The 12598-nt window shown below is 37.6% G+C and overlaps 1 protein-coding gene across 9 annotated transcripts in view; it reads right to left on the bottom strand.

Annotated features, from left to right (window-relative positions):
* Positions 1 to 12598, bottom strand: part of NAALADL2 (N-acetylated alpha-linked acidic dipeptidase like 2) — a 438092-nt gene that overhangs the window by 191298 nt on the left and 234196 nt on the right. For all 9 annotated transcript variants that reach the window (XM_035335008.1, XM_035335005.1, XM_035335007.1 and 6 more), the window contains one exon: positions 3230 to 3500. In XM_035335008.1, the coding sequence (XP_035190899.1) occupies positions 3230 to 3500 (271 nt within the window). The remainder of the gene's footprint in view (positions 1 to 3229; positions 3501 to 12598) is intronic.

Genomic DNA, 12598 nt, shown 5'->3' on the forward strand with positions numbered 1-12598 from the left:
ACCAGCTACTAGGAGGAAAAATAACTGTCCTAACTGAAACCAGGACAGTGAGGAAACCTTCAACTTGCATAAAACTTCAGAAATTGAGAGAATACAAAGTACAGATCATCTTCATTTTGCTTTAATTAGTCCAACCTTGAATATTGTCTCAGCACAGCATGACATCTGCCAGTATTCTCTCTTTACTGTTACTAAAGGAACAGGGAGCATTGCAGAACTGGCACGGACTGCTTGTTTTTACCTGAAATTCTCTGCGGGCTTACTCGCAGCCACACGCCTTCTGCCATGCTTCCATCCCAGGCAGGACCACGCTCACACTTTCCTGCACTCAGGAGATCACCACTGCCTGTGGGTTACTAGGCACGCCTACACACTGGCACAACTCACAAATCTGGTACCCAAAGAAGCACACGGTCTCTGCAGGTTCCCCACACTTCTCCTTGGACCACACCAGCAGCTCTCCGGCTCGTCCCTCCAGCACCTACCAAGGCCAGCACACGCGGCTCTGCTCGTGAGGGTGATCGCACAACACAGGCAGGGAACGGCACATTCAGATTCACTGCACTGCGCCTGCTTGGAGGCTGGCTAGGTGCTGTTTGACAGCACATTTTGCTGTAATGCACACATTCGATGCCGTGCAGTCTCCCTTTTATGTATGCTGTGGGCCAGAGTGGCTTTCCCATTTTCATGAGGCAGACAAAAGGCTTAAACGCTATAAAAGGTGGTTGGTATTTTAACTTTTCATAAAAATATATTTCACGTATATCACTCTTTCCTTAGGCTGACCTGGTCTATGGTATATTATTTACATAACTGCTGCAATATCTACTTTAAAACTGACAAGACAGCCCTCTCCAGAACGGTAGGCTGCCTTGCCTGTCACCGTGATGGGTAAACAGTGTCACCTTTTCAGAACCCGATGAATTATAAAGAAGTAGTAAAGTGCACCATCCATCACAATGGCAGTGAGTAGGTTTTTGAAGTAGATTTCAGATATCACAAATGCTGTTTAGACTGTTACCAGAAAGCACAAATTGGACGGCTCATATACAATGGCCATATGATGAATGGACACGACAGGTCGTCAAAGAAAATGAGTCCTGCTATTCTACAAATAACCTTGTCAACATGAAAGTAGACCTGTACCTCTGCTGGTAGACAGACTGCAATGAACTAATGGTTTTACGTGCTTGAACTTCTTGCAAACCAAATATACAAATGAAATATAACGGAGCAGCGGCATTCAAGCAGTATTAGCAATTCAACCTGATTATGTGACATGTAATAGAAATTTTCTACTAAGGATGTGTCACATTTGAAAGAAAATTATTCAGATTATGAGCAGCTGTTACAAGAGTATCTTTTTTTGCAGGAAAACCCTCATGATTTTGCAATCACAACCAACCGCAACATATTCAAAATACACAATTTGTAGTTCCACTGCAAGCAATCAAGTCACCTTCTGAGGGCTGAACCCAGCAACAGACACCACCTGCTACATCTCATTCAAAGTTTTAATACCTCCATTACTTTAAGTGGTAAAGATTACTGTGTACGATAAAAAGTCAGAAACTGCTACCAATTTCTCTGTAGCCTAAACTAATATGCAAATTTCCCTTTTAGGTAAAATTTGATTTAAAGACACTTAGGGTAGACTTTTCTAAGAATGAAAGAAAACATCTCTGAGAGTGCTAGGTATCTCAAAAACGGACTGTAAAATTGTGCACAGGGAGCCATCCTTTGGCTCAAATGCAGGCTCCCAAGGTTTTTGCCAAAGCCAAGGTACATCCCTGTTGATAGTACACAGGCAGTGTATGTGGTCATTTCTTCAGAATTCAACCACAGAGAAAAGCGTCCTGAAATATAAGTAAAAGTGGTACATGTGTTGCTGGTAATAACGTCAAAGATTCTCCCTAGTACATTCGATTTCCTTTAATCTGATGAATTTGCTAGCAACGCGTTTATTTTCATGAAATAAATCTCAAAGGCCACAACTGTACTTTTATCTCATTACAGCTACTCTTATTAGGTTACTGTGAGAAAATATATACTGAGTGATAAATGTGATAAGCTAAACCCATTCATTAGTACTTTTTACTCGCCCATAGAAAAGTTGAATTGTACATGATGCAAGTTAAGACTTACCCTTGCTTACTTCATTTCGCTTCTAAACATCAAACCTAAATACAAAGTTATTGTTTTATGCGTTTATTCCTTGATAGAGTCCCAGCACAGAGGCTCTAAGGTGATAATGAGCATGAAACTCAATCTGGAAAACAGTGCACAAAACCAGGAGATGGAGAGAAGTCTTTCTCCCAGAGGAAAATGAGAACTCAAGTCCTCCTTGTCTCTGGACTAAATCCTTCAGACTAAAAAGCTTTGATGCTTTCCAGAAGCGCAAGCAGGATGAGAAACCGGAGGATATGAATTTCTAGCAGCCCTCAAATTTCTGAATGTCCAAATTTCAAAGTGGTGTTAGTAGTCCATAAAATGGGCTAGTTAACATGATGCAACTTTCACCATTTTTATTCATTCCAAGATTTCCACAATCCATTACATTGTATCAATAAACATTATGGGCAAACACTGTCACAAGCAAAACCTTATGTTCACTTGTGTTCAAAAGCTTGTGTTCACTTTGAACAGTGGTTGAATTTTACTGCTTGAAATTCAGTAACTGATATGCAATATAAAATATTCATAAAATATAAAGATATTTTGGAAGAAGCATCCTCCAAAATCAAGGCCAACTTTTCCTACATAGTCTTTCAATTTTTTAAGTCACGAAGATGAATAAAGAAAACTAATAAAGAAACTAAGACATAATCACCACTCACACTCCTCTGCATCATTGAAGGTGACACATCATATTTTAAAAAGGAGAAATACAACAGTACATTTACAATGCAATTCTTATATTTCAGAAATACACATTGAGGTTTATGCTAGCTCAGATAGGAAATGTAGATCATGACATAGCTTTCATACGTTCACACCCAAACAATAAGTACCAATTCATCAACTGAGATACTTATTAAAAACAAAAAAACATAAACCTAACACCAATGTAGGAAGCCTTCAGGTTTGATTATTTTTTAAGTTTGACTTAAGATTTTTACTGGTATTTATCACAGTTAACTTAAGGCTGGTCGATTTGTCACATTTACTTTGCCAGCCAAGTTCAATGGAAGCTGACTACTTCAACACAAATGACAAACAGTCACGTTACCTCAAGTGTTCCTTTGGCAGAGTAAGCTGCATATGAGTACAGGAGGTCTTGGCTATGAAGAGTTTTGGTCCCTCTGTTGCACTGCTGTCCATCAGGATAAAAGCATTCACCGCTGTTTTTCAGAGTTATTGTATTTGAAGAAGAGCCCGGTAGGTCAAGCAAAACAGAATAATTTACCAGCTGGACATCTTCAAGGCCATGAGAAGTCCATTGAACCAGAATTTTCATTGCAGTGTCTACATCTTCTTCTCTAGGGAACTGTAACAATTCTCTGGGGAACAAAAAGCAAACAGTTTCACGTTATTTCCCACCAAGACACTTGCACCTTAACATGCAGCAGTCTATAATATTATTTGAATGAAACATGGGATTCATGATGGATCATCAAACATGCATTAAAAATAAATCACCCTTCATTTTCTTTCCAAATAATTTCTTACCATTTACAAGGCAAAAGCAACCACTTTTGGGGAAATGAAAGTATGGAAAAAACATTTATAGGAAACACACCCAATTGAAATGTAAAGAATCAGTGGAAATTATCACAACAATTATTTCAAAATTCATCTCTGTGGAGCCCAAGTTTCTGATACTATCAATTTAACCAATAACTGAACAGAAAAGAATGCAGTCTGAAGTAATATTTCAGTGACTTCAGGGAGGGAGTGGTGTGGAAAATTAGTTATAATATGTCTGGCTTAAAATCATCAAGTAAAGCAAATTTGCTAAGCAGATTGGAACTGTTTCCCCAAATACTGTGTTAGTTGTGGGAAGGTGTTCCTCAGACTTCCTACCTGAGCCAACAGCTTGGCATGCACACAACATGAGCCTAAAAATTAATTTGGCAGTATTGACCAGATGGGCCAACAGGGCCTTGAGGTAGGTTGGTTTGGGTTTATATCGCTACTGGGTTTATATCACTGTTTGACACCTGCTACCAGATGGATCATAGGACAAAAATGGTGACAGCATGGAAAGGCCACCCTCCTCCCAGCAAGTGCTAGAAGATCCCAGATGTAGAGAGTATTTTACAGATAATTTTAGAGGACTTACTTATGTAAGCAAAGCAGGGCACAAATAAAAAGCAGCATTATTCAAATAAAATGTGCTATCTAAATGCAGTACAAAAATGTAGGGACTATTTTCACAAACTTCGTTTCACAGAAAGGATGATTTTCAAAATGATATTTAGATACTTTAGGGTCCTCAGAAACCTCTTAGAACCTTAAGAAGTACACCAGCCATCCCGCACACCCTAACAACAATGATTTGATAATGCATATTAATTTTAAAAACATTACTGCAGGTGATAGGTATTTGAGAATCCCACTAAGTGCATGCCTGCATTTATAGACACCCCATGACACTGAGCCATGAGCTACAGAATTCAGGCAGGGCAGGCTGGCCGTGCCAGGGTCTGTACCAGCACCTAGCAAAACACCGCCAAGGAACATTTATGATGGAAAGAAAGCGCAAAGACTTCCCATCTACCCCAAAAAAGCCTTAAAAACAAACAAAAAAGTGAAGTTGTAGCATCTGTTATTGCCTACAAAACACTAAAAAAAAAAAAACCACTAGTGTGATCGGTGTGCATTATCTGGATTAAATAAAGATTCCAATATACAATGGATTTATAAAACAAAAAAAAAGTGAAAAATACTCTATTTAAAGAATTGTGTTGTATCACCGCCTGCATCACAGTAACAAGGTTATCGATGTACAAAGTTCACAGCCTTTGCAAGAACCCTGGGCTTATGTTAAAGACTTCAGAGTTCCTGTCAGGAGGAGTAATTGTCAAAGGTTATTCTTGCAGAGTTAATCTTTTTAAATGATCTAAAGTAAGTCTTCAAACAATCTACAGAAAATGGACAAGTTAAACCAATCAGTACTATATTACAAGTTTCCAATTTCATCTGCACCCACTAATGTAATAACATAAACTTGGGCACTGCAGAAACACAAAGTTTTTTGATTAACACAATCATTAACAGAACATTCACATTTCCCACTGGTGATGGAACCATTAACAGGATAAATAACTTGGAGAAACTTATCCCAGGCCAATAAGGTTATGACAAAAGGTTATTGCAACAAGAAGGAACCAGTTTCAATAAAAGGAATTAAGCATTAAAAGAAGACAGGGATACAATAACCAAGCTACTCCCTCAGTAATAGAAGTTACTTTCTACTTTGTAATTAAGTAATCGCGTCTTTGAAGCTTTTGTGACAACAAAACTGATTAAGTTAAAGAAATGAGCACACTAACTGTTCGCTCCATAATTTCTTTATAGGATGTTAAAATCAAATTGCAAATCACAAGCAAACCTTATATTAAAATAAATCAGCACATATAAGACCTCTTCGATAAATCTTAGAAGCAACACAATACTGAGGGCTGTTGTTTTACAGATTTCCTACAACGCAGTCCTGCACTTACCCTTGATATAATTCTGCTGACTTCATGGACTTAAAATCCAAGGTCAATTTAACCCATTATTCTTGTTACATACTAGCTGGACAACAAATGCAATGTAAAAACAGTATTTCCTAAGACAGACCAAATTTAGAATAGCATCAAGTTTGTCTGCCAGTCCATCTTGGCTGTTAAAAAAAATACACAAGACTTCGCACACACTTCATAGTCACTCTACATCGTGTCCCATAATTTCTTAAAACTGCCGGAGCATTAAGATTCATAGCAGTAAGACGTAAGCAGTCAAAACAGGCCCTGAGGACAATTACGCCTCTCACTTCTGCAAGCATACTCAGTAGGAATCAATAGCTACGCGATTGCCAATTTCCATTTACAGTATGACCTTTAATAACATCAGCCAAATTTTTGTATTCCCGCACATTAAAACAACCCTTTATTCAGCTATGTGTCTAGCTTCAGTCAATGGGAATAACCGCAAAGTTAATGGTCAGATCTCAGTTACTGTAAATCTGCATAATTTATTGAAGCGGAGCCACCAAGGATGTAAGAATTGGTCTCAAGTTAGAATCAATGTTAATAACAATAACCATCAGAATAATACTGTGTATTTATCTGATGCTCTCCAAGGGATTTCTACAAGTTATTTTCTTTTACTTTCTAATACAAATCAGATTTAGATAAGATATTGAACTAACAGATCAAAACAGACCATAAACTTGTTTTCATGCATGTTTTTCTCCATCTCAAGTACACTTGGTTTCTGAACTGAAAAAAAAAATAATAAAAAGAATATCATTGCACTTAACTCTGAAAGCATACACTATTTTACTTCAGATAAAGTTTTCCCACTTTGATATGATGAAAATATCAAGAAAATGTTTCTGAAGACACAATCTTAGACTTCCAATATAAACAATATTATTTTACTGCCTGACTGGTTGAATGTCCCGGTGAGTTAAGAGAAGCAGACCAGTATTTCTGAAGGTTCAAAGCTCTGAAGCTACAGGAGTAATTTGAAATAAGCTGAAGATACATCTGTAACGAATCCATTCTTTCTGCAGCCTCTGCAGTTTCAAAAGACCAATATTTAACAGATTATTACAAAAGATAAATGAGCACATGCACGCACAACATACAAAAATTTCATTTTAAAATTGGTAACCATGGGAAACATGGAGCTGCGCGGCTTAATGGAGAGCCACGTGCTGTAACAACATTATGTTTGAGACAACTTCCTCAAGAAGGGAACAATGTACTGCAAACAAACCAGCGGCTTGCTGCTGGTGGTACACTCGGACACTGCAAAACACTGTTCAAAAGGTATAGACAAACTGCAACAGGTCACTGTCAGAATCAAACGATTGCTCAATTTAATGGCATGTCCACTCCTTATCAATTGTGTTAACCTGATGCAATCAATCGATCGATCAAGACAAGTCTAAGCCTGCAGTAGAATTCCAAATTTAATTTTTAAAATCTTCAGGGAGAAAAATTTCCCTCGTAAATGAAAAATTCCTATATGAAAGTTTTTTTTTTTTTTTTTTTCTTTAACAGTTTAATGTCTAGACAAACATCTGCCTATGTTTGCTGGCTTATTAAAGGACAACTTTGAGTTCCACTTTTGCAGTTAGAAGTGTACCCAATTTTTATTTTCACAATTTTTAACTGTTACTTTTATTTTTTATTTTTTTACCTTTTCTTCCCCTTCCAGTTCACTGAAATTGGGGTTTAAGTAAGAAGGAGAACAAATATAATTTTGGAGTTTTTATGTGCCCGATTTTCATCTGGGTAGCTGTTTTGAAAGTTTAGGGGTAACAACAAATTCACTAGAAAAGATTTTTCGCAAATGATGTCAGATCAAAGCGTTATCTTGGCTAATATGTTGTTTACAACAGTAACTGGTGGCAGATGATCAAAAAGAATGCAAGAAACACATCATATGGGGTTATTTTATTTATAGGTTTCCATGCATCTCTCTTTTTTTCCTACCTGCAAACGTGTCCAGGCTGAGTTTTAAAAATGTGTACATATGCCGAGTACCTATTTTCATATTTTCTTGTAATTTCATCCCACTACAAGCAGAGATGTTGCTGCTTCAGAAGTGCTGGACGTGTGTACAGAGCTCACACGGACCAACTGCTCAGCATATGCACGAGTATTTTTCCCAGTTGCTGATACAGTATCTGTTTGCATCCATCACATTTGCTGTGTAGACACAGCGACCCAAATGTTTCCAGGAAATACCACCTGCCCAAGCCACATCTGCCTGCATTTTAATTACATGCTCCTGTTAATTAGGGTGCTCAACTGGCTGGTCTCCAGCCCACCCGATCGCATTTCCCATGGTCCAGACTGACTGCCACAAATCTGCTGAATCCGAAAGAAAAATTCCAAGTACAAGAGAGGAAAAATATTTATCAGCACACTAAATTATCTAAGAGAAACATTCTCATGGTGTAAGCAGCTGACTGCATGCAGCTTGGCACAGAGGGAATGCAGTCTGAAGGTACCAAGAACCATGTCAGGTTCTTTAGGGGACCTCGCAAGGCCTCCAGCTGGAGCAGTCCCATGACATGTCCTTTGTCACATCTGCCACCACTCTGTTCTGCACACTCCGGACATCTCTTTCACACTGATATTGACATTATTTTTGCGGTAGCCATGGGTCACAAGAAATGTGGTGCTGCGTTCTTTCATGTCACACCACGGGGACTGCAGTGCCCCTGGGGACACCACTTCCTAAATCATACATAGACAAGGTGATGCCAGCCTAGAGCATGAACGCAATGCAAAGCTATGGCTAAACCTAACATTTGGACACTAAATACAGCCACTACGTGACAAGATACTGCTTCTTCAGCAGCACCTGTTCTTTGGCCGGGTGGATGAGCCAATGCAGCAGGCTCTGCAGGCAGGACCCCGAAGTCCCTCCCTGTAACCCATTCTGCCTGACAGAACTACATGCAGCTCATCTGGATACAGTGACAAATGCATGGTCTGTCCTACGAACAGGACAGCTAAAAGCATGTTCAAGTCTTGGGTAGCCACATATCACTTCTGCCATCAAAGCACTTCCCGATCTGCACCAGCGTGTCTACAGACATGCACAGTGCCTACCAGAGAACTGCTACACGCTGGTGGCATGAAGCAGTATTTTAACAACAGTTCATTCTCCACAGAATAAAAGTGATTCATAAGCCCATTAAAATACATAACATGAGACAACAGAATATCAGCTCTAGATTTGGTCATAGAATTCTATAGCAAAAAAGTTTTTTTTTTAAAAAAAATATTTCTCCATTTAACATCATGTGCACAATGGCTTTTGCATATTTACAAAAAAGGGGGATTTGCATCATCTATTTAGAATACAATACCATGAGCAAGCATAAAAGTACTTTTCAACAAAACTTCATAGCTTTTTTGTCCTATGTCTAGGTCCACCTCACTATTAAACTTTCACAGGGGTACCCAAGCTTATGTACCCTCTCCTATCATGGTATAATTACATGCACAACAGTTACAGGTCAAACCTCTCATTTTTCTGCTGAATTCTTTGTCATGGGATTGAAGACACTCAAATCTCAGCCCCTGCTGGCTTCCAAACGTGGCTATTTTGTACATTGTTTTGTTCACTGCGGGACTACTAAGCATATTGCTACTCCCTGCTGCAACAGACAGTCAAATCCCTTTTATATGTTTTAAATAAAAGTAACGGAGATAGTTCAAACCTCACTTGCCAACATCAGGATGCAAGCCAAACTTGCATTCAAGGCAGATGGTGAAAGGCATTGAAAAATGACCAATTCTTTCATTCCGTGTTTCTAAATTTTATTGCAAAACAAGCATTTCATTTCATTGTTCCTGTACACGAAACATTGCAAAGTCATAAATTGACCACAGGTGAGCTTCCCAAAGTTTTCTAAGAGATTTGGCTGTCATTTATACGAATGTCTAGCCAGCACCCAAATCTTCGAAATGCTTCAGAAGATAAGAATGCCAATACTGGTTCCAGTAAATGCCCATCAAATGATTGCCCAGAAAAAAAGCAAAAACAGGGCAAGCACATACAAAACATCCCTACTACTCTTCTAGTCTATTTTAAGCTTAGAAAACTTTTGAACAATCTATAGCTCTGAATACCTGTGACTTCTTTGAGAGTATTCACCTTAATTTTCAGCGATAATATGCCATTTTAAGCTAAACATGTTCTTCTCAGACCTATTTGTTTAATAAACAGCAATTCTTTTATTGTGGAATCTTTCATTACAATGTAACAGTACTTTAAAATATTTTTAATGTACAAAATCACATTTTAATGGTCTATTAATGGAAAACTATCAATTGCATCTTTTTATTGATGGAGAAAGAAAATTGCTGAGAGCTGTTATTGAATAATGCAAGTACACAAGTTAAAGTCATCATATGACTTTGCAGTTTATCTAATGAGCTAAACTCTGCCACAGAGTATGTGGCCAGATCCACCAAGAAATCATCAGTTGACATTTGTGGAAATCGCCCCACTGAATACAAGGCTTATAAATTTTGAAAACTAAGTATCTGCCAATAAGAACACCATCTGCAAATGCATTACATTTTTTTTTTTTAAAAAAAAAAAAGGACACACCATGTAAAAACCATGCAAGTTTATATCTACTCAGAACTTGAGTCATTTTACTCGTACTTTTATTAATTCCTCACAGTAGTGGTCATAATTTCAGAGGAAACTGTAGGTATAAATTGCATCCCAGTGCAAGAAAGGCTTTTGTTTTATTTTCCTGTGTATAGTCTTTTACAGCAGTGGAGCTAGTATTTTCAGTATTTCATTAATCATCAGTATCAGCAAATGCCAGTTATAAAAATCCCTTATTTAGAGTCTAAAAGATATTGCATGTGCACACTAGTGTTTGAGTGCAGAATTGCTGGGCAAAGAACTGAAGAGTTTACTGAATTCACATTCTTTACAAGACAGCCAAAAAGATTTGAACATACATAAAATGTGTTAGCTGGGTTATAAATCTGATATTCTGTTCTGAATACATCAATTTATATATAAAAAAAAAAAAAGACACCTTCATACTAGCTTTATTTGCAGTACAGAAAATGGATGGCAAATGATCGTTACTGCATTACTGTACAAATGAGTTGGTTTATCAACAGAGCTCAAAATACAATAAAGTGCATTGGCCAGAGTGAAGGTTGTTTCATTGAGCTCATTTTAGTATAGTTGTGATGGACAATGGGCACAAGTAATCAGCTGAAGTTCTGCTGCCATGCAATAACATAAGAAATTATCATTTTTTGATCACTTGTAATGATGTATGCAAAATCTGAAAGTCAGCTGACTTTGATATTAAGCCAGATGCTTAAGAACTGAAAAACATAAACCTGTTACAAGTTTTTGAAAATGCTTAGTATAAGCAAATCACTCAAGGACAAACAGGTAAGCAATTACAGAAGTAGACCTAGAAACCAGATTGCCTGATTCACACTTAAGGGTTTCAGTTACAGAAGTATCTTACACCTTATTAAAATCATCCTTAATCTTTTTTTTTTTTTTTTTAAACACTCAGTTTTACATGACACACCTTGCTTAATTAACTAGCATAGAGGCAGATGTGAATGTCATTTAGCATTTCTCCCCCATCATTCTGGAGACACACTAAAAAAAGGATGGTGATCATTATCCATTTTCAGAATAGTTAATGAACCACAGAAACCTTAATCTGGAGAGTGACAGCTCCAGACCCTCGGAATAGGCCATTATTCAAAATCCGTAAGACCGTTAATGCCAGATGCCAAAGAAGCAGAGGGAAGTTACCTTTTAAATCACATACTTCAGCATAAAAGAATTCATTGCCATGATTCACTGTTCCTCTTGTTTACAGGAGGGTTTAGGTTAAAGGTTCTCCTTTTAGGAAGGGAAGTAAATCTTACCTCTTCCCAATAGTGAACCCTCTGTCTTCAAATGCTTACTACAAATAGAACCAATCCACTCCTTTATATATATTGTTTTTAATATAGCAAATTGTTTTCTACAGGTGAAATGACAATATTTTTAAGTATATGCAGAATGGAGATATGTAGACAAGAAACCTCTTTTTTCTCACGTAACAATCCTGTTTACAGAATCTCTCAAAATAATGACATTTTCTTACAAAATCAATAAGGTCAGCACCACTGTCTTTTTCCTATTAACTTCCACAATTGTTAATTTTCAGATAAGAAAAGACTCTATCATACATGGGGTGAGAGTAAACATCACAATTCATAACTTCATCCAATTTTATCTGACGTATTTTATATGAATTTATACTACATCACAAAATACAACAGTATTCTGTATGCCTTAACCTAAACCTTTACTTTAGACATATAAGGATTCCTTAGCCTCTCTTTTAAAGATAGCAAAGGGAATGTAATTTTATAGGCCTCATTGTTTTACAGAGGCATTTACTACTCTTCTCCTAACTAATGCCACAGGAGATCCAGGCCCAAAGCTCTGAACGATAGTGCCCTGCATCTTCCTACGGGCTACAATGCCAAGCATAAGGCTACAGCTGAAGGACAGCAAAATATTAAGTCCCTCGCCTTGAAAGTGTTGCATATAACCATGTTTTCACAGGCCGAGCATTGACCCAGCAAAACTTCGCTATGATATAATCTTCTTGTCTTCACAGACCACAGGAAATATGCCAGTGTCTCAACAAAATGGGGCCAGCTGCATAATCAAGCCCCAGTGATATATCTTACTGTCTGAGACAATTACGTTTACTCATGGAAAAAGACAAATTCTATATGGACGTGAATAGCAATGGACGTTTCACTAATGCTTTTTTATAAAGAAAACCTATTGATCAAAAAAACTTGAAACCTTGCTTTTTATATAGAGAATCTGCTGATCAAAAAAATCTCAGTACTACCCAACTGGCAGT

The sequence above is a fragment of the Oxyura jamaicensis genome, chromosome 9, assembly GCF_011077185.1.
Source record: "Oxyura jamaicensis isolate SHBP4307 breed ruddy duck chromosome 9, BPBGC_Ojam_1.0, whole genome shotgun sequence".
Lineage (NCBI taxonomy): Eukaryota > Metazoa > Chordata > Aves > Anseriformes > Anatidae > Oxyura > Oxyura jamaicensis.